This window comes from Miniopterus schreibersii (assembly GCF_964146895.1).
Source record: "Miniopterus schreibersii genome assembly, chromosome: 15".
Lineage (NCBI taxonomy): Eukaryota > Metazoa > Chordata > Mammalia > Chiroptera > Miniopteridae > Miniopterus > Miniopterus schreibersii.
The window spans coordinates 51,959,949-51,987,884 of NC_138115.1; the positions used below are offsets into that span (position 1 = coordinate 51,959,949).

Consider the following 27,936-nt stretch of genomic DNA (forward strand, 5'->3'; position numbering starts at 1 on the left):
AGCCGGAGCGAGCTGAGCCCCGACCGACCGCCGCTCCCCGGCGAGGAGAAGCCCCGTGGGCCGGGAGGCCGCAGGAGGCTCTCCACACCCGGAGCCATCGGGAAAGCGAGGCAGACCCAGGCCTCGCGCTGGGCCCGCGGAGCAGCAACAGGAGCACGGCCCGGACTCGTGGAGGCCTCAGGGCAAAACGAGCCGCAGGCTCCGCCGCAGGCTCTGCTCACGGCTTCTCTGTGTTTCCAGCTCTTTAGGGAGCTGGGAGACCGTGGAAACCCGAGAGTCCCTTTGAAGAATCTGCTCTTGGCGACTAATTCCTGCTCGTGGGTCTGCAGGAAGGAAGGAGATGAACATTCTCCCAAGACCTGCCCTGGACCAGCCACGCTCCTCCCACGGGGACCTGGGCACAGCACGTGCTCTGCCTGGCCGGTGGGCCTGCTGCTCAGGCAGGAAGGACCAGCTCTCCAGCCCTCCCCGCCTGGCCCGGGTCCCACGGGCCCCTCGGCCACCTCAGCTGGACCCTGCCTCTCGGAACCCACCTGAGGAGGAACCACAGTGAACACACTGATGTCCTTGCAGTAATTTCTTTGTTAGTGTTGTTAACCCGCACTGGAGGGTATTTTTTTCCATTGATTTTTAGAGAGAGTAGAAGGGAGGGGTAGAGAGAGGGAGAGAGAAACATCGATGTGAGACACACATCGACTCGTTGCCACCTATATGCACCCCGACCAGGCCGGGGATCAAACCTAGAACCGAGGTACATGCCCTCGAATGGAATCGAACCGTGACCCTTCGGTCTGGGGGCCGATGCTCTAACCACTGAGCCACACTGGCCAGGGTGAATGAAGCCCTTTCTTAAATAATAAAACTTTTATTAATAAAAGTAACCACCCCACTTTAAAGTCTTTCTGCGACCCTGACGCTGCACGAGGCGGGGCTGTGAGCCACTGTGTCTACATCGCAGGACCCGCGAGGGGGGCACCTCAGGCAGGAGCCAGGCTGGGTGGTCAAAGACTGCCTGAGTGGGGGTGCGCTTTGCCCACGTTACTGTTTCACACCCTGGACAACCGCACGAGGGAGGGACTCATTTCCTAACCCTCTTTTCACAAAGGACAAGACCGAGTTGCACGCTGTCCCGAGGAAGCCCAAGGTCACCCAGCTGGCGGGGCGGAGCTGGGATCCAAGGCAGGTGTTTCCACTTTGGAGGCCACGTTCCTACCCAGGGAAACAGCGCCCCTCCTGGCTCTCCCCGCTGAGGGCCTGACCCTCCGCCACCACCTCTCAGCTGCAGCTAGCCGCTGGGACCCCTCAGGCCTCGGCTGAAGGGCACAGTCCCAGGGGCCCCTGCTGGGGCCGGGCCACCTGCCTCCCTCTCATGTTCCTGCCAGCGGCTCCCAACCCCCCCAGGCCGTTCTGACTCCACCACTGGCTACACTCGTTCCCACACGGAGAAGACCCGAGGTCAGAAAACACCACGCAGGACTGACTCATTGCAGACAGGCCTGCCAAGAACACCACCCTTTTACGTAACTCCTCACACACCAGCCTTTCCTCCCCCTCGTCCTGGGGGTGACTGCCTGTCAGAGGCTGATCTTCCCCACAGCTGGCCCTCGCTTCCAGAAAAGGGAAGCCGAGCGGCCTTTCCGCCCACCGGGTCACAGGCGGGCGAGCCAGGGCGCTCCCCTCCCCCGCTGGGGTGACTTCTCTAAGGGGCGGGAGATGTCACGTCTGACGCCGGCCCTTGGGCTGAGCTCTCAGCCAACCTATAGACGGAGCATGCGGGGAGGGCAGGGCCGCGGACAGGGACTGCTCTCGGGCCGAGCCGCGGGCCAGTTTCCTGACGGCGCTGCGCACCTGTGCCAAGCCGGGCTGCGTACGTGCAGAGAAGGCGGCCCCCGCCGGGTGTGTCTGGAGGCCAGACTTGGCGCGGGAAAGGCCGTGGGCAGCCATCTGACACGGAACATGCTCTGCACTCCTGCCGCTAGAAGCAGTCAGTCCAAAACCAGTTTGTGTCTAGTCCCCTGAATTCGCTGGGAGGTTCTCTGTGGTCATCTCAGCACATACCTCCCCAAACATCTGCATTTGTTAAAGACGCCCAAACACTAAACGTGTTCAAACGTACACCCGACTCCTCCTGTTCCCAGGCAGGGACAGCTCCAGCCCCTCGCAGGGAAGGGGAAACGGGGACCTTCCTGCAGGTGTCGGGGGAGCGTCTCAGGAGGAAGGAACACAGAAGCTGGCAAGGGCTCGGGACGGATATGCTAGCGCCGCAAGGCTTGCCGAGCCCCGTGTGTGCCAGAAATTAATGCAGAAGCAAATGCTTATTTCATAGCTTCCCACTTGCTGCAAAACATCGAGCAGAAAGGGAAGATATCCTCTGGGGTCTGGCAGGAAGGGGATGGCACAGGAGTGGGGAGAAACACAGCAGGGGTGGCCCTTAAAGAGAGGCTTGATCCCATGTCACCCATTCCGGGGGAGCCCGAGGGTGGTGGGACCATCGTCTCCCTTGGTTCCAGAAGCAGAGGGTTCGCCATGGAGTCTGAGCTGCTCTGAGGGACCCCAGGTAGGAGGAATTTTGGAGGCAACATCCATCCTCATGTTACCACCCTCAGAGAAGCCAGGGTGGGGACAGAAGATGCTGGAAGATTTGGGGACACTGTCCCCAGGAGTCCACTATGCCAGGCTGGGAAGTATCCTCAATTCGGCATCTAGGCATTTCTGGGCTTCAGGTGATGGTGTGACCACAGGTGACAAGGTTTCAGGAGAAGGTATCCAGCAAGGCCGTACGTCTTAGCTTTGGATTCCCACCAACTGCACCCTCCGAGGTCTGGGCAGTGAGGTTCAGAACTAAAGAGCAATGACCCTGGTGACCTCGCCCTTGGGACAGGGCTGAATTTTCACACACCATCCAAAAGGGGAGGGACTTGAGCCGACGCTTCTGCCAAGATGGGGCTGGACTTCCAGGGAGGACCATGCCTCCTCTGCGGAGATAAATGTCTCCCTTTCCCGCGTCTGTAGCACCCGACTTGGGGCTTGACTGAACCACGGTAGGTGCTCAGTCAATTCTAATGGGGGTGTGGGGGAGCCAGTCTCCAAAGGTGGCCCCAGGATCCCCTCCTCGCAACAAGGGGCAGCTTTCCTCCCCTCCCTCCGGAGCTGCGCTGGCCTCAGGACTGGCTTTGACCAACAGAGTGTGGCAGAAGGATCGTGCTAAGAACTGCAAGCCCAGGACTTAAAAGGACTGGTAGCTTCCACTCCCTGCTTCTCGGATTCCAGCCACCACGCTCTAGGAAGCCCAAACCACAGGGAGAGGCCACACGGAGAACCAAGGTGACCACCCAGCTCAGCTCTCGTCTGAGAGCTAGCGCCGAGAGCCGAAGCCACGCAAATGGCCACCTTGGCTGTTCGGGCTCAGTCAAGCCCCCGATGACGGCAGCCCCAGCCAAGATCACACGGAGCAGAAGAACCGCTCGGCTGAGCCCACGCCCACAGAAATGTGGCAGGTATCAGAAGAGCCAGTGCTCTAAGCCGTTGCGTTTTGAGGTGGTCAGTTCCTCTGCAATAGCTACAGTGGAGCGTGGAGGAGGGGACAAGAGGGATGCGATGCGGAGCCCGGGCTTATCGCCCTCACTGAGCTCTGCTTCCTCGGCTCTATGATGGGAGTACACACTTCACGTAACTGGGAGACCCAGTGAGACAGCTCGAGTGAAAGGCTGCCCTAGACAGAGCTCAGGGAAATGTCTCGTCTACTGAGCTCTGGGGCCAGGATCCCGTCCCTGACCCGCCCCCGCCTGTGTCTCTGGAGCTAACAGAGTTGCTGTGCGACGAGAAAGTTGCTTTCCTCAGACCCTTACCATCACCCTGACGAATGAAGTCACTACATCGAGGAGCCCGCGGAGCCAGCTGCCTCGGTTCAAACCCTGGCTCTGCTACGTGTCACTTGTATGCTTTGGGGCAAGTTCCTTAATGATCGTGTGTTTCAGCTTCGTTGTCTGCGGAAGGGAGCAGCCACGGCACTGGCCTCGCAGGGAGGTCGTGGGGGTGAGATGGGAAGACTGTGAGCAGCACCTTCCACGTAGTTCCTGGCCCATGGGAACCACTTAATGAATGTTAGTTACCATCATCATCACTGTGGTTTTTACTTTAATTTTTCAAACGATCATGCAGTAAAATGGACTTTTTTGGTGTACAATTCTATAAATGTTCACACAGGTATAGACTTGTGTGGCTAAAAGCAGGACACTGCAGTGTCATCATCCAAAACCATTGTGTGCGCTACTTCTTTCGCGTCAAACCCTCGCCCCACCTCCACTCTGGCAAATGCTAACCTGTGCTCTGCCTGCAGCCTTGTTGTTCTGAGAATGACATAAAAACAGGACCACACAGCGTGCAGCCTTTGACACTGGCTTCTCTCACTCTGCATGAGGCCTCTGAGACGCCCCCAAATTATGGCATTTATCAAGAGTTCACTCCTTTTCACTGCTGAGTAGTATTCCACTGAATGGATGTACCATCCTTTGTCCAATCACCATATTTTCAATAATGATTTTCACAAACTACGGAAGACTTCGTAAATGGAACCAGCCAGCAAATGATACTGGGTTCTAAGAATTCATGTGAAAATATCCAATATTTGTAAAAAAAAAAAAAAAAAAGTCCTGATTCAAAGCTGCTGTGAATGCCCCCCCGAGAGCTGCCCTGTTCGCAACAGACAGCATGGGGTCCAGCACTGAGCACCCCTGAAGCTCCCCAGGGACGGCCCTTCCTGCCACCTGCCCCTGTGAAACATGGAAGCTGGGAGGCCCACCTGACCACAAACCAAGTTCCCTTCCTGCGACGTCGCCTGTCACGGGAACAGGAAGTGATGCGGGTGAGACGCAACCGGCACCTGTCCACCGGGGGTGGGTTACAGCCTGTCTGTGATCACTGATGGCCACACGCAGCCTCAGCCTGACTCTCACTGCCTTCCCAGTTGGTCATTGACTACCGTGAACCGGCTTCTCTAAAGCAAGACAAGCGAGACGCAGCTTTGAATCACCCCCCTGGGGCTCAGGGAGTCTGTCCTCAACTGGCCTTGGACAAGCCAAGCTCGACGTCATTTTCTCCAGAGAAAGACACATTCGGAGCCAAGGGGATCTCAGTCAGCTCGAGGCTGAAATACATTTTCCTGGAACCACAGGTCTCTAACGAAGTGACGGGTTAGGGTCAGCTTCTCCCCTCCAACCCCCCCCAGATCACAGAAGGGGGGAGACGGGGAGAAGGGCGGGGGGGACGGGGAGGGAGAGAGGCCCTCAGCCCCGTGTCCCCCTCCGGGCAGGGTGCACAGGCCCCCCAGCCGGGCCCACCCACTGATGAGCGCGCGGCTCCCTGGAGAGGAGGCAGCTCCCCCCCGGAGGCTGGAGCTCCGCCGTGGCATTTCATCTGGAGCCTGAGCATATGAGTAATAAATGTGTGAAAACATGAAACTAATATTCATAATTACTTTACAAGATAAAGAACTGGAAGGAAAAACAGCTTCTGCGAGCCTGCCGTCAGCAGCAGGGTACACGGTGAGAACCGCGGCGCCTCGCCAGCCCGCCCCCGCCGCCCTCTCCGCGCTTCCTGGTTAACCCGCGGCGTCTTCACGCGGAGGCTCGTCGGGCTCGAGGCCTCGAGCGCCCACAGGGCCCTCGGGCCGCCTCGTCCCCGCCCCGGGCATCCGACCGGGCGCCATCCCCCCGCCCTTCCTGCCCACCGGTGGCCCAGGCCCGGCCTCGAGCAGGGAGCGCTGGGGCCTTCACCAGGAGATCCTGCCCCTCACCCCGACCCCACTGGGTTCCGGGCTCTTCTGCGCCCCCATTTTTTTCCATTGAGGTATAATGTGGGTGCAGTAAAGCACACCAGGGTTAACCACACGTCTCCCCGAGTCTGAAACAGGCACGTACCGACCAAGATGCAGACTGCCGCCTGCGCCCAAAGGCTCCCTGTGCCCCTCCGCAAACACCCAAGCGACGGCTGATGCCCTCGTGGATCTGGCCGGAGGCCAGGCTCTCTCTCTCTCACTAGTCCGCCTCTGAATTGTTGTCAACTATTTAACAACTGACCTCTCCTTCTGGAGCCTGCTTTCCTCCACGGACCTGCCCTACACGGACTTTCAGTCCTTACCTTACAGCCCGAGGCCCCCGGAGGGCTGCCCTGCCCCACATACAAACCCCAGGCCACCTCCCGTCCCTCCCACCCCTCGGCCGCTCTGCTCACCGAATTTAAACTCAGGACCGAGAATATCATGTCCACTCACACATACACTAAGGGTGAGCTGCGTGGTACACAGGCGACCTCAGTAAGGCTGGGGGCACAGCGTGTGTCTGTGGGCACAGCGTGTCTGTGGGCACACGCAGCCAAGCGAGCGCTTCTCCAGAGCCAGCGAAGGCAGGAGAGGCTCGAGGGGGGGCAGGAAGACACTTACGGGAATAATTTTAATTATCACTTTTATATAAAAATGATCTCATCTCTACGTTATTAAAATTCACCAAAACTGCTCCTTTAAGGACTTCTACTAAGAATTCCAGTTTTTACTATTTTTTAAATATGTACCGTGCCCGGCGAACACAAGACCATCCCCTCGTCTCCGACGAACCAGCCCGGCTTTTTCCTATTTGTCCAAAGCGGGCGGTTTGCTTTTCGCGAGCGTCTCAGGTGGAGGGCAGAGGAACGCACAGGCGGAGTAGCCGCCGTGCCGACAGGTACAGAAAGGAAACCCACGCAGCGTGCGCCGTCCGAGCTCCTCCGGGTCACCTTCGCGGGGACCTTCTACGATCGCGGATAAAACCACCCCGCCTCTGCTTTACCCGGGCGCTCCCTGAGCACCGGCCATGCCCGGGTCCCGGGCCGATGCTCTTTGCACATTCTCAGCATTTCATCCATTTGTAAACGTAACTCATGCTTTAGAGCCAAGTCTGAATTCTGACTGAACGACCGCCGCAAGGTATCAACAGTTCACTTTTCAGGACAAGGGAACGCCGTGCTCTAAGAACGAGCCGTTGCCCACGCGAGAGTCTCGGCGCCTCGCGGGCGCAGACGCCCCCGGCCCGGCCGTGCCGCGTCTCTGCCACGCCGCCTCCCTACCTGTATGGTGGTGTTGCCTCCTTCCAGGAGGGCGATGGCCAGGAGGATGCTCTCGTGGAACACTCGGTCGCTGGACGCGTTCATGATGAGGTCGATGACCAGGTTGGAGGCGCCCTCCTTGTCCAGGTGGCACTGCACCTCAGCCAGGCTCATCTCACCCCTGCTCACGGAGCCGGACCCGGAGCCTCCCCCTGGGAAGACGGAGCATCGTTCGTATTAGCCACAGTCAGCGGCGGGCAGTGGTCACACGTCGCTCTGTACCAACGCTTCACGCACTCAACATTTCAAAGGTTTTGTCTCTTTTCGTTCTTAGCAGTTCTAATAACCAGGTACTGACTCAGCACAGGGAGGAAGTCCCTGGTCCGAGGACACCCACTTGTAAGTTGCGGAGATGGTATTTGAATGCAGGCAGGTAAGACGGAAAAACAGTGCTTTTCCAGCCAGGACTCTCCCTTACGTTAACATACAGACTTGGGGCTGAATTATTAGCTGCTTTGACTTTAAGAGACAAACCAAACTTAAATACTTCTTAGAACACTCCCAAGAAAAAACAGCCCCTAACCACTTCAGCCCTCCCTCTAGCAAATTCATCCTGGCCCCAAACTCACTCTCACAAAACTTATCTGTTCATTCATTCATTCATTCATCTGTCCGTCCATCCATCCATCCATCCATCCATCCATCCATCCATCCATCCATCAACTATCTACTGAGTGCCCGCTGTGGAGCCAGGAGCTGGGGAGGGGGCATGCACAAAACCAACGAAGTTCCCATTCTTGCGGACCTTCAGGGGAGATGAACACATATAAGAAGAGAGGCTACGCCCTTTAGGGAACAGATGCTGTGTTTGGAAAGTCTGTCTGTTATTGGCAAGAACACTGTATGTGGGGAGCGGGGCCGATCGATGGTAGAAGACTGAAAACCATCTCAGTGCTTCCCTGTGAGCCCGGTTCCAATGCCGCCACCTCCTGCCCTTGACTATCCAGACCAGGGGTGGGGAACGTCCAGCCTGCAGGCCGTGTACGGCCTGTGAAATCGTTTGGTCTGGCCCTGCCAAGGCAACCGCAGGCAGGACTCGAAATTCAGTACATCTAGGAGCTTTTTTTATAGCTAATTTTTAAGTTGGTAATTTTGTGTGGCTCTCGAATGGTGTTATAAATATCCAAATGGCCCTTGGCAAAAAATAAAATAAAAAATTCCCCACCCCTGACCCAGACCCACGGTCTCCAGGGCACGGTGGGCTGAGCGTCTCCCTGCAGCGTCTCCTGACGGCAGAGTCTGTCTCTGCCACACTGCCCACTCCCTCGGGGGCCTCCCCTATTTGTTGAAAGACCTCACCACAGAGAGTAACGGGAAATCGTTTTGAGAGGTGTGAGGAAACTGTGCTTGAGAACTGCTGGGAACTTTGGGGTGAAAAGCTAAGGGCCTGTCTGGGGAGGACGGAAGAGCCCTGGACCGAGGCACGTCTACAAGGGCTACGTGCTCCCTGAGCCGGGCAGACCTGCTGCGAGGTCGCCTCTGCTGGGAAGCCCAAGGTCCCTCCAGAAGTTGCTGGGGGAGCAGTCGAGTGTCTCTGTGCTCCCCGGAGAGCCCGCCAGGAGTCATCACAGGACAAGGGCTGGGGCGACACATCTGAGCTTGAGCACTGAGCTCCTTGCCCCCTTAAAGCCAGAACCAACGCCCATGGCTGGGTTCAGGTCCCTGCCACTTTCTCTCCTGGCATGGGAACCCTTTTAAGGATCTCTGTTGAAGATTTCCATGTAGGGATTTTTGGGGTAAACTCCCATAAGAGTTTGGGGAGGCACATGGACGGGTGTTAGAATTAGATAAATTGGGTTCAAACTACAGGCCCGTCACTGACCACCTCCCTTTCCCCTGTTCAACGGGATGACGACAGTCCTGCCACACAGGGTCACCTGAAGGAGACAACCACGGAAAGGATGCAAAATGCCAGGTGAGCCCTTGGCACTAAGCCTCCATGTGGGAAATGGTACCTTTGCCGTCCTCATTGCAAACTGTCCTTTTAGGGGAAACTTGCGTCCGCATGGCCATAAGAAAACACGCAATAAAACCAAGTTCCCCGAGTCATTCAAACGTCACCGAGAGGGTCCCTCCGTGGGAAAGAGGGCTGCGAGGCTCAGCCAGTGTCTAACTGCAGGCAAATGTTTTGAGACATCAATTTGATGACAGACCAGAGGCAAAACACGTCGCTAAAAAACACACTCGCACCCCGAAGTCATCGACCAGGGCGTCAGCCCGTCGGGTGACCCGCCGTGGCACACTCAGCTCCCACGGGCAGCCCATCCGTGCCACGCGGCCTACCTCCGCCCCCGGGCTTGCTGGGTCCTCCCGGCGACAGCGGGCCGTTGCCGAAGCTAGTGAGGCTCTCTCTTCTTCCGGACGGTCTGACGTTTCCATAGTAACGGTTGACCAAAATCTGCCTGAGCGCCTCGCCCTTAATTCAAACAGGACAGTGACATCAGGTTCTGAATTTCATGCATAACCGAGCGACCGACAGTCAAGATGCACAGGGGGACCGGGCATGACTGGCACAGTTTCACTCGGGCAAAAACCCAATGATTGATAGAAGCATCTGGAAACTCTACGGTGAACTCCTTCGCTAGTTTCTCAGGAAACCAGATTGTAAACAAGGGAGCGTCTAGAATATTAAGCATCGGAGGACTCCCTCCCACAGTGATCAAGTCCGAACACTAATTCTGAAGGGCAACTAACAGTAACAAAAACCACCCAGAAGTCCCTTCAGGGTAAGCCGGTAATTGAAAATGTACAGGTTCCCCTTCAGCAGAGTGACCTAAACACGTCACTGAAGCCCAGGGTTTATTCCCAGGACCCTGGGAAAACAGGGCGACATCCGAGTAAGGGCGTGTGATGAAGTGATGAGCGGAAAGGAAGCCTTTGCGCAGAAACAGGCGACGACCAAGCGGTGGGGGGAAACTGTGCTACAGAAAATGAATGAGTGGCGGGCATCCGACGTCAATGGGAAAGCCAGCCTCGCGGGAGAGACGGCATCTCACGGGCACCATCGGGGCGGAGCAGGGGGCAGGGAGGGTGTGACTGAGGCGAGAGCGGGCAAGTGCTGACGGTGGGCGCAGCTGTTTTGAAAGAGGCTTCTTGAATCTCTTCTGACGCCTTTTGCATGTGTTTGGACGTTTCCAGAATGAAAAGCGCTAAGAATATGAACATCGAAGGACTTCTGGACGGGGGCCATTGTAACCGTGCCCAACTCCCGCCGGAAAACAGACCTTACAGACCTTGGATGTTTCCTCTACTCCTGGGGCGCTCGCTGCCGAGCAGCAGTCACTGAGGGACCCAGGTCGCCTCCCGGCCTGCAAGCTTCTAAAAGCCGAGGGTGCGCGGCGCCCGACTCCCTCCCCAGGACAGAGCTCGTGCGTCAGCGGGAGGCGGGCGAGAAGTCTGGCAGGGAGAGGTGCTGACACACAGCAGGTCTCAGAGAGACCCGGGGCTCTGAGGGACCTGCGGCTTCAACGTGAGTCAGGAGAATTCAAAGTGATTTGCTAACAAGCTCCGAGAATAGGTCTGGAGGCTTCAAGCGGGGAGTTTGCAAAACGAGCCGGGAGGGAGCGGACGGGAGGGGGACGGGCGCCCGAGGGAGGTGGGGAGGCCGGGGGTGCCCGGGGAAGGTCTCAGGGCCACACAGGTTTTCTCCTTTGTTGGTGCCTAATGCTGGCCACAGGCTCTGGGACAAACTGAGACGGGAGCACAGGAGAGAAAGAAGCGGGGGGAGAGACACTGCTTTTTAAATGAAGTTTCAGGGAATAAACTCATCTCCACTCTGCCCACAAACGGCTCCCATCGCAGCGGCTTCCATTAGCTCACGGAACTCATTTCCTGCCCCGACCAGCGGCAAGCTCAAAACTCCGAGTGCTTCCGAGGGGGAGTTCTCTGGGAGGTTTTCAAGTGCTTTTAAAATAAGTTGCTTTTAGTGCAATATTTTTGAACAGCTCAGAAAATCACACGTTGGTCTAGCGATCAAGCTTGCTGGTGCTCGGGTCTCTGGCACCGGCACGAACCCGTCCACGCTCCCGTCACCGAGAGCACGCGGACTCAAGGGGATGGCGTCGTAAGAGCAACAGAGATTTCAAAGGAACAGCCAAGACGGCCCACTGAGGCAGAAAAAGGTCACCTCCGCGATGGCCCCAACTTAAGGAGGTTAAATGCCACCTCCTGCTTCCCACCTGGCGACGCCTCTAGGCGATGGTCTTTCTAAGATACTGACTTTGCGCTCCCACGACAGGGAGGTGGGCAGCAGAGCCGCCGGCTCCGCACCGGGACCCCTCTGCCCCAGGAGGGCCCGTCGGGGGGCGGGCGGGCGGGCTGGGCTGGGGCCCGGAGGCTGTGGCCAGGGCGGGCGGGCTGGGCTGGGGCCCGGAGGCTGCGGCCGGAGCAGGCGGCCAGCGCAGCCCTTGTGTGAAGGATCTGGAAGGTCACAGGGCTGAACGGTCACAGGCAGGGTGGCTGCCAGGCCCCCCCACACAGCCTGTGGGGACCCCCCCAGGCCCTCAGCACCACAGCTCCCCAGGGGGTGGAGCCGCAGGTGTCGAGGGTCCCTGGCAGGACCGGGGTCACTTTGCCAATGGAAGCAGGCGGGAGAGAAGGAACACGCGACCTCGGGAACACCCCGACTCCGGGAGCAGCGACCTCCCACGCGCACAGCCTGGGGACCAAACCCAGCTACAGGAGGCTCTCGGCGCTCGCTGCCTCTCCTTCCGCAGAGCAGCCTCGCGGTCACCACAGCAACGGGCCACGGCCGCTCGGCCCCCTGGGGGGATACGATGAACCGTGCTCTTCACGGGGGCGGAAACCCCACGTGCACGTCCCACCCCACAAACTTTTACTTTCCCCTCTTAATGACAAGGTCTTGGGACATATTTATCTCACCTTCTCTCCACAAACAAACAAGTAAATAAACAGCAACAGAAAAAAACAGAACGTGGGGATTTTTTAAAAAGAGCGAAGTGAGATGTGTTCCTTTCCTGAAAGGGACAGACCGAGACGTTTAGGGAAAGGCGACAGGACTGTGGGCGCATGATCAGAAGCTGCGCGAGTCCCTCGCGAGAAGCAGGTTCCCGGGGAGGCCGCCTTCCTGAGCGGGGGAGGAACTCGGGGAGCGGAGACCCGCGGAGGGAGCCTCCCGAGCCGCCTCAGTGCCCACGGCTCAGCCGCAGGTCGCTGCCCACCCGGGAACCTGCGGGAGAAGGGACCCGACTCCCCACTGACGCCCCCCCCCCAAGGGCGCGTTTCCCCCGTTTACACCTCGGTGGGCACACGAGCACCAGGAGTTGGGCTCCGGTAAGAAACCCCGCACATTACTACGTGAGACAGAGGAGGGGAGCGGGCCCTTCGCACCAAGTGTCCCGTGAGCTCGGTGACCTGGAGCCAGGAGGCCGAGCCCCTGCCTGCAGCTGGGCTCAGGCGAGTTTCGCTTCTGTCAATGGAGTTGGCGGCCGAGGAGCTGTGCGGGGAACGGGCCCCGCGGTGCTAGTACAGCCTCACGCAAAGAGGCGAAAGTGGCCTTTTGGCTCCCAGGTGCCAGCCACGAAAAACCCTGGGCCTCGGGAAAGACCGGTGTCCGCGTGAGCTTCCACACCTCCGTCAGCACCGCTGAAAAGCGCCCTCCTCTTCCTACACCTGTCACCTACCACGCCACCGAATGCCTGTCTGCAAGGCGACGCTAGCTGACGCTAGTTAACATCCCTTATCGTGGTCCCGCCGCTGTGCTGGGCACTTCGTGGGCACAGTCCACGGACAGTCCTGAGAGATGGACACGGCTACCACCCCCATTTTACGGGGGAAGAAACAGACCCAGGGCGCTGAAAGAGCTCTCCCCAAATCACGCAGGGGGGGCTTGGCAAGGGGAGACCAAACCTGCTCTCAGGCCACAGCTCACGCGCTCGGGCGGCATTCAAGGCTGCGTGTTCTGGGAACCTGGGGCACCAGAGACCAGCTACTTCCAAGACCCAGGACAGGCAGGGACGGAAAATACTTGAACGCCGGGCGTCCTGGGTCCCTGAACCGCAGGACGCGCAGGATGCTGGAGGGAAGGGCTCACTGCCCAGCCTCTTCAAGTCTCGGTTTCCTTATCTGTGAAATGGGGACGAAGGCTGTGTCGCCGGCGAGCGCTCAGAAAACCGGGACATCTGGGTATCTCCTGAAAATGGGGGCCGTGTGGGCAGCATGCTGGGGGCACAGCCAGCCACCTAGAAATCGGCTAGAGGGGCGCAGTCGACACCTGGAGGGAGTGTCTACCCCCTGGCCTAGCGATTCCACCCCCAGGAATCTATCCACAGACACACCCCCTCGTTCATTTCCCGTCGAAAGGGAAAATTACAAACCACGCGTGAAATTTGGGACTTTAGGCAGCTGCTGACTTTCAAAGAACACACTCCAACGTACTCTGATGTGAACAAACCCAGGGACCGAAAGTTGTGCATGAACAGTGACAGGTGAGAGGTGACCTTGTGTGAGCTGGGAGACACCCTCACCTGTGCAAGGAGAAAACAGCCAATCGCAGGCCGCTTCCGCAGCTGGGTGGCGCCATCAGGAACATTTCTGTCTTTATACTTTATTATCAATTACCCATAATGATCATGTTACCCACAGAGAAAATCATTTTAACACTGCACCTAAGTAGAAATCCAGTGGAGGAAGAAGAGGGGACCTGGACAGCTGACACGGTCACTGTCTCGGGAGGGGCTCAGTGCTGGGAGCAGCGGGGAGCAGGGGGAACAGGTGAGTCTGACAGGTAAGTGGCCGGGGACTGTCCTGGCCGAGTCACGTTTTAACAGCAGCCACCAGAAACGAGGTCTTTAAGTCACAGGGCTTGGCCGAGGGAGCCCCGACGCTGGAGACTACGTACCCTTTTATGGTCTTCCAGTTGCCTCAGGGGTGGGCTGGGTTCGGCCTCCTGCTAAACATGCAGAAATTCCGTGTTAAGTGCACAGCAGGGAGCCGCTACCGTCCTTAGCATCAGCCTCGAACGCACACGGAGAGCTCACAGCCAGCCAAGACTCGCACGCAGGAGGACAGGGCTGTCCCTGCTCCCCCCCAGGGGACAATGCTTAGCGCCCACCCACCCCCCACCCCAGGGTGCTGTGAAAACGAGCAGACACGTGAATGTTCCGCCAACATTCTTTTTTGCAAAGATGATGAACGTTCTGTATTATGCACTTTTGCATAATGCAGCTCAACCGAGCAGGTCCTCGCAGCGCAGACAGGCACCCCCGCACGGCGCATGCGTGCGAACGTCCACGAGCCACGCCGAGCGGACACGGACACGGACATGGAGCGTGGCTGCTCCCAGCCGAGAGCTCCGATGAGGACACGGGGCCCTGCTGGTCAGGAAGCTGCCTGCGGCAGCCGGGCCCTGCGGGCGTTTCATCAGGAGCCTCGGACCCCTCCCCTGGGCGCCCTCCACACGGGGCTATCAGGGCGGTTTCTGGTAGAGGTTGATCCTCGATCACATGCCTCCCAAAACAGCTCCCCTGTGGCTCTGCCGCCCTCACTAATCCAGCCCCTCACGGAGCGAGGGTGGGTGCACCGAGAGCACAGCGCCCGGGAGACCGAGTCTGTGAGCAGCTCCCTCCAAACCTACACCTTCAGACCCAGACCGAGACCCGCAAGGTCTCTGCACGGGACCCCGAGTGTGTTTCAAGGACAGACGGGGCTGCACCCCCCAGTCTCCCCCGAACACTCAGGGCTGGGACGGCGGTGCTGTGGGACAGCCTCCGGAGCCACCGCCGTCACCTGCAGGGGCCTTGGTTTAGCCCGAGCTCCTCGGGACTGATCTTCTATCCCAAGAGCCACCTCGGTTCCCGGCCAGGCCGCAGGCTGCCTCCCTCCCCTCGCTCCTGCTGCTGGACAGACACGTCTCCACGACAACCAGACACTCAGCCAGGGCGGCTGAGAGACATCCGTGTTTGCTGGCACCCCAGACACGGGGCGGGGGGGGCACCCACCTCCGTGGAGTTCTCGGCATCCGGGGCTTGAGGCAGCTGGGTGGGAGCAAGAGAGAGCAGGTTAGTAGCGGTGGTGCGTGCGACGGGCCGGAGACGCCCAGAGACGGACACCGAGGGACATACGCGGAGGCACAGTGAGGGCCTGGTGCCCACCAAGGAGGGGCTTCAGCATCCAGGGGGAGACACTTTCTCTGTTAAATGGACCTGAAAGTGTCTGTCCTGGGAGAGACCATGGCCTGAGACGGGGAAACATTTAAAACAAAGAAACAAAGCAGACTCCCCACAACCAAGACGCAAGTGTCTTTAAGGAAGGAGGTCCATCCACAGAGCTAGCAGCACACAGCCAGGGAGGCGCGGGCGGGAGCCAGGGAGGTGCCGGCCAGAGGGGCCTCGGGCAGCCACCAGGGGGCCTAGGGCCGTGACCCCTCCCCCTCCCCCTCCCCCTCCCCCTCCAACACAGCCTCTCCGGGTGTCTCCCGGTCTCCCAGTCCCGCACCCTGCGCCTGTTCTCGAGGTGAGGCCTCGGCTCTGGAGCAGGGGCTGCAGACACTCCCCTGCCGCCTCTGGGAGGAGAAAAGCAGGCTCCTGAGAGCAGGGCTACCCGCCCGGCTCCTCCCTCAGGAGCTCCGTGGACTTGGGTCCCTGGCCCAGTCCTGCCAGGCCACGACACCCCCTCGATTTCATTGTTTCCAAACCATTCACGAGACTAGAAGGGGCCCGAGGGAGACCAAGAGCAGCGGTGAGGGGGTGCGTGGCGGCCACAGGGCGGGGCTGGAGAAAGGCCCGCGGCTCCGTGTGAACACGGCGGTCCTAATCTGTCCCCCGGAGGGTGTGCCCGGAGCAGGAAACCCGTCAGTACAACCGCAGGCCCCACCCGGGCCTCGCTGGACCGAGGTGGTGCACCGGGCATGCCTGGCTCGTTCAAGGTGCAGTCTGGGCCCTGGAAAGAGGCCAAGGCTCCCGGCTCAACAGAGCGACCTTGGCCTCCTTCTGAGGAGCTCCAGTGACCCGCCACACCCTGAGGCCAGGGTGCTGCGGGTGGCGAGCAGGGCCGGGCTGGCAGCCTGGGGACAGGGCTGTGAGAGAGACTAGGTGCCATTAGCGCAGCTCAACCAACTGGCCCAGTGGTCTGGCCCCCAAGGTGGGAAAAAATGCTCTCGCCTAGTGACTTTTTTTCTATTCCAAACAGGTAACAGAAAATGAAGTGAAGATACAGGGGATGCTTTAAGCACAAGATTCAACCGGTTTACCAAGGACAACGATCTGCGGACGGAGCGCCGCTCGCCCACTCTGCACAGAAGGGCCCTCAGACGGGACAGCCGCCCCACCAGCCTCGGGACACGTTCCCCTCCGAGCCTTGGCTTCCGGGGGAGGGGGGGCGCGGAGTGCGGCAAGGACGGGGGGGGCTGTGACGTGAGTATCACCACCATCCGAGGACGCGCCCGAGCCCCACCCTCACGCTCGGCACGCTTTGGCCAGAGCGCTAAAACGGAGCAAACATTTGTGCTATTTGCCCTCAGGGCAGAAACGACACAGAATCGAGGCACATGCCCGTGCCTTTCAGAGAGAGATGGAAAAGTGTCTCCTACTATTGGCGTTGGCCGCGGGCCTACACCGGTCCTCACACGGGCGCTGGCTGATCAGGATGAAGGGTTCCGGGCTCAGGTTTGCTGCAGGAGCCCCCAGAGCTGCCCCCGGTCCCTGCCGGGCAACACGGAGGCTCCGGGAGGCGGAGAAGACGGGCCGAGAACTGGTGTCTTTCTTTTCTCTCGTCTGAGGCGTCTCTGTCCGAAGAGGCATCCTGACGTCCTCTAGAGGGGTCCCAGTTCCTCAGTCACTCAGAGACCGGGCGTGTCTGGCACGTTTTAGGATGGGCACGGATACCCCAACGCCTCCCAAACCGCGGTCAGGCTTGTTTCTAAACTCAGCAAATTTTTAAAACACAAACGAAACGTAAACAGATTATCTTCCTCCCTTGAACATTTCGTGAAGGGTGGAGACGACACGCCGACGGATCTGCCCCTTCAGGGATCACTCTCGAAACGGAAGGACCTCGTTCAATGCCGCCCACTCGCGGAGCAGGACGCAAACACCGGGAGGCCTGGACCCGCCGTGGGAGCAGGGCTGGCGCGGGCCCGGGCTCTCCGTGCCACCCCGAGCCGGCCAGGGCCCTGGGCTCCCGCCTCCTGACCGGAGTTCCAGGAGATGCGGGCAGCCATCGGGACCCCTGCCCGCTCACACTGTGGGCAAACTCCATTTCACGACACCCAGCGGGCCAGCTCCAGCTATGACCGCGAGGACACACCACGCCGGCGGTGCGGGCCACACGCGCCTGGCATGTAACTTGGTCAAAACACACACACAACACACACAACCCAACAGCCTTTTTACTTGCACTTCCTCCTATGAGGACTTCTGCCCTGTTTCCCTGAGGATAAGCTGATTTTACAGCAGCAAGTTGCAGTTTTGAGAAACATAAACACACTCGTAAGCTGTGTTCACATCAGACCATAGCTGTATAACTACAACGCGCAGCACCCAAAGCAAAAGGTGACGTTTAGTAAGTGAACCGAGTGATTTTCTCAGCACGTTTTTATTATTGATGTGTTTGTTTTTTTTTTTTTTACAAAAAAGGTCATTCCCGATGACCACACACTAACGCGGACGTTCTTGAGACAACGGGCGCGTCTGAATGTCTCTCACCTCGGGCCACCCCCAGGTGCTGACCCCTCCACTGGGGCAACTGGCAACGACCTAATGTTGCCTGGCTCTGACCCCGGCAACCACTCCTGCCCCTAATGCCTCCTCACAGGCCGCCTGTGACCCACGCTTTCGGACAAGGCGGGCAAAATCAAACTTAACAGAAGAAAGATGTCAAATGACTGGCTTCGAAGTAGAAATGAAAGTGAATCTCAAGTCACAGGATCCCACGGTCCTCCTGCTGAGGCCACGGGGGTGTCACGACTGTGGCACCTGAGCAGTAACTGGATATGTGCCCACGAGACCCCAAAGCACTCACTTCCAACACGTAAAGTGCTTAACGTTTACCACGGGGTGAATTTCTACTGCAAGTGAGAGAAATTATACTTCGTCGACCTCAGATAAAAAGAAGGCCAGAGACTTCCTAGGGTTACTATTTCTGGTGTATGACATCTGCACCCACTCACACCCACCCCCCCTCCCTCCCTCCCTCCCTCGAACGCCCATCCATCCATCCATCCGTCCATCCATCCGTCCATCCCTCCCTCCCACGTGTGCCGCCACAGGCCAGCAGACATGGAAATACCCTTAGTTTTCTACTGTCTTCAACGTGAGTTCCTCTGCGACCTCTGGGCTTCTAGAATTTTCCTTTAAAATAAGCTCTCTCCCACCCGGGCCACCCCAGCAGAAGTGGAATGCAGCTCAGGAAATGTCTTCAAGATCAGTTATCAGCCCGGCAAAGGGAACCTCTAACCCCCTGAATCAGTCGCTGACTCATGACCTCAGGGGAGGGAGCCGAGGAACACTGCCGGGGCTGGCGAGAGTGTCGCTGGGCCCTGGAAACCCCACACGGAGCGCACAGGGCACTTTTAAGAAAACGGAGCTAGAACAGAAGCCACCCGGCACTTTAGCAGAGCAGCGGTACATCCGCGTCCGCTAACACGATGCCCTTTACTCCTGACGTTTGCTCTTAGGAACAAAACAAGCAGCCAAAGTGACTCAGCTTCACCTGGATCTCGCAGGGCGAGCCCAGCAGAACTCAACGGCGAAGTTCATTTTTAAATAAAAACGCATTCTCACTGACTCAGTTACATAACTTCAGCCACTGTGGAGCGACCCGGCACTGAGGGGGGGCGAGGGGCCGCGTCCCGGGCCCTGCCCAGCCCAGCGTGCCCGAGTGGAGCCGCCGGTCCCCGCTGCCAGTGTGTGACAGTAAACAGCCCCTGCATTTATTGGCAGTTGCGGCTGAAGGTCACACATCAGCAGGAAGCCTAAATTCCAGGAAAAAGATGCTCTTATGTAACTGCCGCCGAGCGCTGGCAGGTGCCCAAGCCAGCCGTTCGCAGCAGTGTGAAAGTAGGACACGGCCGCCGGGCTTGGGCGGCGCGGGGGCGCCCCCTGACGGCGACACGGAGCAGCTCCACGCTCCTCTCCTCTCCCCGCATCGCTGCTCAGGCGGGCGGGGGCCGAGGCCGGGGCAAGTGCGACGTCCCCGGGCTGCTTCGGGCCGAGAGGAAGCAGAGGCTGCCAGCTGGACCCAGGGGCTCTGGAGCGGTCATGGTCCCAGGTGGCGGTGACGAAACGCGATCTCACCTCCAACACGTACAAAGGCAGCCTGGCCACGGAGCCACGGCACACACGTGGTGACACCCGTCCCTCTCCAAAGGCACACGGGCGAAACGGAGCGGCTCCTGTTACGAGGCTGGCGTACGAATCGGAGTCCTCTCCTGGGTTAGCACAGTGCGGTTTAGAAACGTGGCTCAATGTTCACGTGGCCTCCCTGCTCAGAAGTCCCCCGGTGACACATTCTCGTGACCCCGTGTACTTCTCCTTTCTACACTCCTCGTGGTGGATGCCCCTCATGTGACACTAATTTGTATCCTGTCCCTCTCCCCATAAAACCACGAGCCCCAGAAGGGCAGATGCTGGGTTGGGCACCACTCCGTCCAAGTCTCCCAGCACCGTGTCTGGAGTGGAGTGGAGCAGACACTCAAATATCAGCCACGTCAATGCCTGTCTTCAGCATCCACCGAGGTCCATTCAAAGCCACGAGTGGGAAAACGAGGGGCCTTTCCCGGCTGGTGCAAATGCTCTGTGTCTTGATTTGTGGGGCTACATTGGTCACGACGCGCCAAGCTGTCCACTCCGCGTGAGCAGCGACATTAATGCCAGTGGCTTCCTCTCCTCCTCCCTCGTCCGGACTCCTCCCCAGCCCCCCGAGAAGGCAAAACCAGGGTGTGAGGATGGATGGATGCCCCACCCCTCTATTTGCCAAAGACAGACAGGACGACCGCCCCTTCCTGGCTGCTGGTGAGGTTTTGCTCCAGAAGACAGCTGAGAAGGCCCTGCCCATGCGCTCTCCTCGCAGGGACCCTGGGACCTGCCTGGCGTCTCCCCGAGTGCTCGGTGCACGGCCGAGGTTCGGGGTGCTGGGCTTTCTCCAGCCCTTCGCAGGCCACGAGGTGCACCTCGCACTGTCCAGGGGCTGTCCCCCAGCACGTGTAGAGTCTGGAACACTGGTCTGCAGCTCCGGTGCCAGGCCCTGCCCATCCCTGCGCCTGCGTGATCGCTCGTCAGGCTCCTGCAGGGCTGCGGCCGTGGGTGGCAGGCCCCCCGGACACGCTGCCGGAGGCCTGGTGGGGGAAGAAGCCACAGGAGCTGCGGGAGTTTCCAGAACGGCCCTCGATGATGTAAAGGCCAATCTGTCGGCCTGGAGACAGCGCTGGTGTCCCGGGGCTCGGATGGTTGCCGGGGGTACCGAGGGAGACGGATCTGCAGTTGCTTCCTCAGGGAATTTTTCAAAGAATCCGCGTCGCTGCCAGGACATCACAGACAGACGGGATTCTGTTTCCCAGGAGAGTTATAAACACACCGGCTCCGACGGGGATCTTCCGTAAGCGCAGCCACGAGACCCACGTTCCATCTCGAGCGAGCGAACCCATCAGCCGACGGCGATGATGCCACGCAGCGTGTTGGCGACCCCACGGGCTCCATCGCGGAAGGCCTGCCGGTCCCGACTTCATCTGTACTTCAGCAAGAAGAAGCGCAACCCCCATTTTCAGGGGAAAATTCAAAGCCGAGAGGCACTTACAGCCGGAGGCAGAGACGAGAGTCGAAGGGGCCGGCAAGTAAATCCAGCACGAGATGCTTTCCTGGCTGACGACCCACGACGGACAATAATCAGGAGGCGGCAGAGAGCGCCGTCCCCGCCGCGGCCGGAGGAGCCGCGCCACCGTTGGCTTTTCTCCGCTTCGATCCGCCCCGGAGGGTGTGGCCGCCCACCTCCGGGTGCTGGTACCCTAGGGAAGCGTGTACCCCTAGAAGCGGCCGGGTGCGGGTCTAGTTTAGCTGCCACCCAGCCGTGTGAGCGAAGACCGGCCACTTCCCGAGGGACCTGGACCAGGCTCCTGACCACTCACGTCGCTTCAGGGTTCGGTCTGGGACGCACACTCCCCTTAGGTGGGCATGAACCGTCCCCTCGTATTTCTGAAATGACGGTGGCGACACTAGAATGGGCAACACTCTCTCGGGCAGCTCTGGCCCACCCACAGCAAGGTCTTCCTTGTCTGCCCAAAGCAGGAACGGACATCTAAGGAAGTCGGCCAAAACGTGATTTTCTGAAAGTCAAGATTTTCTTCCAGCGTGCTCGATGTGCCAAGCGATTAGACTCCCCAATTATATACATGAATTTCACACGTTAATCTCCAGTGCCACATACCAGGCACGTATCGCACCCTAAACATGTGGCGAGAAGCCCTGAAACATATTCACAAAACAGAAAATATTTAAGAGGCCCTCAAATGCCAAACAAAACGACTTCTCGTCCGTTGGTCCCCAGGGTGATCCCAGCGCGGGAGGCCAACGCGGCAGCTCAGGGAGAGGCCACCGGGTGGCGCGTCCCTTCCCGGCCTCGCACGGAGGCCGCTTCCCTAGAGAAGCCGTGGGTGCCGCGCGCTCTGGACCCACAAGCCCGTGGCTGGAGAGACTCAATGGGCGCCTGGAATTCGTTCTCGGGCAAAATTAACCGTGACCCCCGACCTCTCCCCTCCTCTCCCTCGCACTCAGCACTTTCCAACGCGGAGATCGAGAGACTATGGTTTTCAAAAATACTCTCACGCTGGACCAATGCAGTCGCTTCCTTTCATGTCTGATGTTCTACACCAGGGGTGGGGAACCTTTTTCCTGCCAAGGCCCATTTGGAGATTTATAACATCATTCGAGGGTCATAGAAAATTATCAACTTAAACGTTAGCTATGAAAAACGCTCCTAGATCTATTGAATTTTGAGTCCCGCCTGCGGTTGCCTTGGCAGGGCCAGAGCAGATGATTTTGAGGGCCACATACGGCCCGCGGGCCAGACGTTCCCCACCCGCTTTACACGGAGAAATGCTCTCAACAACATCAGCGTTGCGTTTGGGACAGGCGGATGGCCAGCGCCAACCACAAGCTCAGTTCAGACTGTAGACAGCGAGTGAAATCTTATCTCGGTTTAGAAAATCTTCATCTAGACTCAGGTGGGACCCCCAAGGACAGATGGCAAACGAACTCATGGGAACACAGGTCGTCTGCTAACAACACGGACACGAAGGATGTGGCCCCTCCCCAGGCGGCACACGACAGTCAGACACTGGATGCGACAGAGACCAAGACAGACCACAGTGTGTACGGGAAACGTGTCATGGAAACACCACCACGGACATTGAAAAGAATTGAAATTAGGACCTCGGCATTATCCAGTTCATCAATGGAAATAGGCTGGAAAAGAAGGAGAGAGAGAGAGGAGACGTTCGTTAGGCAAGGACCAACAGCGGGCTGCGCGACAGGCCGCGGTCGACGCGCTCTGCCGCGGACGCGTTCGGGTGGAGCCTCGTCAGGTGGCACCGTGGACACCACCGCACCTCCCAGCGGCCTGTTCCCGGAAATGTTCTGCTCGGGACAAGCGGGCGGGAGGCCGCCACAGGCTTTCCCGTGGGGGGTCTCAGACCTCACAGGTGACCTGACCAGGAGCCCAGCGCCCGCCTTCGGGGGCAAGGGCACTGTCCCCATCGAGAACCACCAGCCTTTCAGGGGAGGGCGGGAAAGAGCAGTGTGAACATCCAGGGCCAGGTCCCCTGAGCTCCGAAAAGTCTCCTTCGACTCAATTTACCCTTCGGGGGGGCCTGGGGTCCCGACTGCAGTTGGGTTAAGTCAGGATCAGCTCCAGCTCAGTCGAGCAACAGGCCGACCCGGCCGAGCCTCGGACAAGGCGGGTTCGAGCAGCCCAGATCCACGGGGCTGAGCGGGTCAGTGGAGAGAATCTGCACGCACACGGGCCTCACAGCTCGAACCCGCGTTGTTCAAGGGCCAACCGCACATCTCACAGCCGGGCTTCAAACCCAGGTGCTGCTGCTGGTTAAAGGAAACGCTTGCCCTGCAGACAGTTCCGCCAACTCAAGCGACATGAGCGGCAACCCGCCCAGCAGCGAGCTCACGGGAAACTGAGCGTGCTGGTCACCATGACGATGGCTTAAGGCCGGATGGAGGATCCTGACTGTTATCAAGCTTTGTTAATATTTACGACATTCAGCAAATTTAAGTTGCTGCCAGGAACACGGGTGCCCGGGAAAGCTAACGCCGCTTTTTTCAGAGAGAGAGAGGGCGACGCTGGTACCACCAGGGGCCGACAATCCACGACAGGAAAACCCCGGCGCTGCTGAGGTCAGCGCTCGGCAGAAATAAAATAGCTAATCCTGCTCAGAAGGGGACGTGGGGCCTATATAAATCCTAAGATATCCTTTTACATCAACTCCTGGCCTCTGAGTTTCTTTCCAGAACTTTTTGACTAACAGCAGCAGCTTAGTGAAAAACCCACAGGAAACTGCCGAGTGGCCAATGCACAGAGTAGCCGCATCCCCTTTTCCCGCGGGGCCGGGGGTCTTGGAGATCTTCTGAGTTAGAGACAGAGTCGGACTTGATTTAGAGATATGTAGCTGTGAAAGTTTTTTGTGTTTTTTTTTTTTTTTTTAAACTTGGACATGGTTTAACCTGTAGATTAAAAGTGGCCTAGTAGGCAGGGCACACAGAGTGGGTGTAAATGTCGTAATTACGTTTTAAGGTTTACTGACATTGAATGTACAAGATACAAAGATGCTCTACATATCCTATGGGAACGCATTTCACTGTTATTTGGGGGGTGATTTTCGACGTGTCTTTGTATTTCCTGCTCTCTGACAGGAGTGCGCATGGCTGGTCCTTTGCATTTTAGAGACGTAACAGTTAAAGATGAGTTTTTCACTCTTCAGTGATCATGACTACATTTTTGTGACCATCTACCTGGACCGGCCCCTAGCTGGCCACTGTATGTGACAGGTGTTGGATGAGCACTTCCCAGGGTGGGGGTGGGGGTGGGCCCAAGACAGGTGGACACACTGCTGGCCACTCACTGACCCTATTCTTTCATATGGGATCCAACCGAAACCACTGCTTTGGGTGATCTTGGGACGATCAATTTGTAAAGCCACTTGGCATCCCCTGGAGACTGTTTTCAAGGGGGTGAGAAATCAGGAGTGAGCCAAGGCTGATGTTTAAGTTCTGCTATGCTCAGGGCCCTTTGGTCGTTTACATAATCGAGTCACAGAATCAGAACTTAAATGCTAAACTTGGGGGGGGGGGCTTCAAAACATCCACACGGCACCCATCTATTCCCCGACTGCGTGGTGATGAGGAGCTGGGACTCTGGAACCAGACTGTCAGTCCGCGTTTGAATTCCTGGCTTCTCGTTATTAGCTGTGTGTCCCCAGGCAAGTGTCTGAGCCTCTCTGAGCCTATGTTTTCTCTTTCCCCCAACCATGTAAATATAATAATAGTGATATCTCTGCGGATAGCCTGGCCTAAGGTAGATGCTCTCCCGTATTGCACCAATGGGCGTGCAAGGCAGCGAAGAGGTCAACTTTCCACACGGCCCCAGAGACCCAGACGCTCCCCACGCGTCTACCTTCCATGGACTGAGAAGAAAACCTAAGAGAAACGAAAGTATCGTCCCACTTGTAACAGTCCCTGGAGTTGACACCCGGCTTACGTTAGGGACCTCGGTTATCAAAGGAACATTCTAGAGAAGAGAAAACTGTGGTTGCCACATTTTAAAATCCAGTTTTATGCCCCAAAGGTGCAAATACATTCACAGCTCATTTAGGCCCCTTTGGTAAAGCCCTTGTGGAATAAATGGCTATTATTCACCTGTCAGGTGTCCTCTGCCATTAGCCCTTCCTTCTGCAGGTGTCTGTAAGGAACGGGCTGTCTGGTCACTTCTGCCGGGTACCTGGGCTCTTTGCTTTTACTATTTACACTTATTCACTCTTTTCTGGCAGGTTTCTCCACAAAATTTCTACTGAGTTAGTTACTTCTTTCCTAGTCAGTCAGCACTTATTCACCTGTTAACGCACATACTTTGAGAGTGCAGAGCGACATTTAAGAGCCCTGTGGTCTGGGGACAGCGGAGGAATGTAGCTGCTAAAAGGAGCGTGTGCTTGTCTGTTTCATTTATTTCTTCTGTGAAGGCTGACACCGAATGGCTCTGATATGCCGGGAGACTCCTGCAGACTTTTCTACATGCAGCAGTCTGGCTGTCGCCGTGTGTCCTGACCGGGATGCTGTGATCTGATTATCAAGCCTTAGCCAGGGAGTAAAGGAGCCCCCGGGCATTTGGATACGTCGATGGTATCAGTGCATTTACCTCCCGAGAAAAGGCTGTTCGTGGCGAGGAGACACTTAGTGAACATTATCGCGTTTGAAGGAAAACTGGTGAGATTTCATCTCGGGCCCAGACGTGTGGGGAGGGAGGGGCTGTGGGAATGTCCCCTGCACACCCCTGCTCATGGCACACGCCAGGAAGGGTCACGTGCCAGGACTGCCCGCCGCACAGCCTCACGCAGAAAGGGCGACACGTTCGCCTGCCTGATCTGCAGCTGGAACAGGAGGGTGCTGCTCCGCCCGCGGGAAGGGCCGCGGGACACCGCGGCGGAAAGGAGCAGGTGCGCCCGCGGGTTCGCGGACAGCGGAGGCCCAGCCGCCGCTCGCCTCCCGGCGAGGAGACACACGCGTTCCCACTGGGAACTTCCACAGGTGGGAAGTCCCGTTATCACTGTTTCTCTGACCACAGGCTGTGTGGGGAGCAGCCTCCAAGACACAGGGAAACGCACCCGACCTCTACGGAGACAGTCTCATGCCTCAGCCACCCTCAGGGGCAGGAAAGTAGCTTAAAAAGTCCCCAAGTGCTGGCCTCTCGGCCGCAGGCCTGAACCGGGGGGCCGTGACCTGCATCCCAGCGAACGGCACAGCCTGGCCCTGGGGGGACCGGAGACGCGGTACCTTCTCTCCGTAGCCGCGGTCCTTCGTCATCATCTCCCTGAGCGTCTGCAGGACCTTGATGCAGAGCTTCTCCTCGTTCTCCTCCAGCAGCTGCTTGGTGTGCTTGATCAGCCTGGGGGGACACGGGCACCCCACGACCTTCAGCCGACCGGCCCCAGCAGCTGAGACCCCGGCCCTGAGCTGTTAGGATGGTGTCTCAGCGGCGACACCTGCTGGCTGGTGACAGTAAACGCCCCCGGGGGGGGGGGAGGCAGGCCCTTCGAGGGGCCCAGAAAGGTAAACTCAGGGGCACAGCCCGCTCTCAAGTTCAGTAAGCGGCCAGCTTCAGGGTGAACGTCAGGGGGGTGTCTGGGCTCGGGCGGCTCTTTTTCTTCGATTATGCCCCAAGGCGTAAACAAAGAAACTGCAAAGTTTCAGGAAGACTGTGAGGCCCCGACAGGCCTGGGAGTTTTGAGGGCACAAGGGTCGGGATTTTCTCAGGTCGGTGTCGCAGCCCACGCTACTCGGTGGGTGGAAGACGACTGAACAGGTGTGGTTAGGGGGAGACACTCTCCCCGAAACCGCAGTGAACCTACACGCGTGGGAAGGCAGGACATGGCCTTGTCTCATCAAAGTCGAAAACCAGGCCAGCGTTCCCGCCTTCAGGACCCACGGCCGTGCCTGGTCCCCAGGGCGCAGTGACTGATCCCTCCCGTCCCTCGAGAGGGGGGCCACTTACTTGCAGATGAAGCCCCCGCTTTCGCACTTCCTCCTGGCGTCGGTGTTCTCCGGGAAGAGCAGCTCGGGCCTGTGCAGCACGTCCACCAGCACCGACAGCTCCGCCTGGACCAGGGGCCGCAGCCGGTCCTCCAGCGCCGAGACGATGTCCTGGGGGAAGCACAGCCTGGGTGAGCCGGCGCCGGGGGGGTGACAACACCCATTTCTCACCGGAACACAACCACCGCTGGGCGAGGTTAGCGGAGCTCAGCACGGATTAGATGCTGCCCAGCGGGTACCTGAAGCATCAGCCCTGGTGCAGAAAACAAAGTCGGTGTTCCCGCCAGCCCTCCTCGTGGGACGGTCTTTGGGCTACTCGAGGGAACATTCCATATATTTTAAAATACGATGCAAAAGACACATTCAGCCACATGGAAGGACGTCTACGAAACGAGCGCAGAAATGGCCAAAGGACAGCATGGGCTCCATGACCCCACTTCTGCATCACCAACATCTAAAGGCCACGCAGCGCCCGTCATAAAACATTGCCGGCGGGCGGGTGGCGGGGTTTCGGGGGACGCTGATCTATACACACTGGTACTTGTGAGCACCGTCCAATGACTGTCAATGAGCACAAATTATCCACATAACACAAAGTGATGCAAAGATGGAAACACAAATGAACAAACATGCTTATCAACATGCCAAGTACATGTACCCTGAGAGCATGGTGGTCTTCAAATGCACACACACAGCTGCGGGAAAGGAAAACAGAGAGAAGGTGAAATAGCAGCAGAACCAACACAACACACACCAGATACAGGCAAACGGCAGGAAACAGATGAGACATTATCTCGAGAAGATGCGACCGCTGGCTGGCTGGCTGGCTGGCTTGGTCACAGGGCCTCGCGAGGGGCATCCTGGCCCAGACGGGCAGGGCGGGGCATGAGGGGTAACACAGGAGGAACCCGCGAACCCAGGAGGCTCACACGGAAAAGGCCACTGAAGTTGTGTTCACCCGACTGGGGACCCAAATTTCACAGGCCACAGTCAATGAAGCGTCGATGGGCCTTTGCCCAGAAACTAAAGTGTGTGAATA

General features: G+C 58.2%; 1 protein-coding gene across 4 annotated transcripts in view; it reads right to left on the bottom strand.

Annotated features, from left to right (window-relative positions):
• The window catches only part of ITPR1 (inositol 1,4,5-trisphosphate receptor type 1), a 181,795-nt gene that overhangs the window by 46,555 nt on the left and 107,304 nt on the right, over positions 1 to 27,936 (bottom strand). For 2 of the 4 annotated variants that reach the window (XM_081159979.1, XM_081159978.1), the window contains 4 exons: positions 26,860 to 27,008; positions 26,142 to 26,253; positions 9,421 to 9,553; positions 7,099 to 7,289 (listed from right to left, as the gene is read on the bottom strand). In XM_081159979.1, the coding sequence (XP_081016105.1) occupies positions 7,099 to 7,289; positions 9,421 to 9,553; positions 26,142 to 26,253; positions 26,860 to 27,008 (585 nt within the window). Of the gene's footprint in view, positions 1 to 7,098; positions 7,290 to 9,420; positions 9,554 to 13,996; positions 14,048 to 15,095; positions 15,132 to 22,517; positions 22,551 to 26,141; positions 26,254 to 26,859; positions 27,009 to 27,936 lie in introns of all 4 variants that reach the window. The other 2 variants (XM_081159977.1, XM_081159980.1) reach the window with 2 other exon arrangements.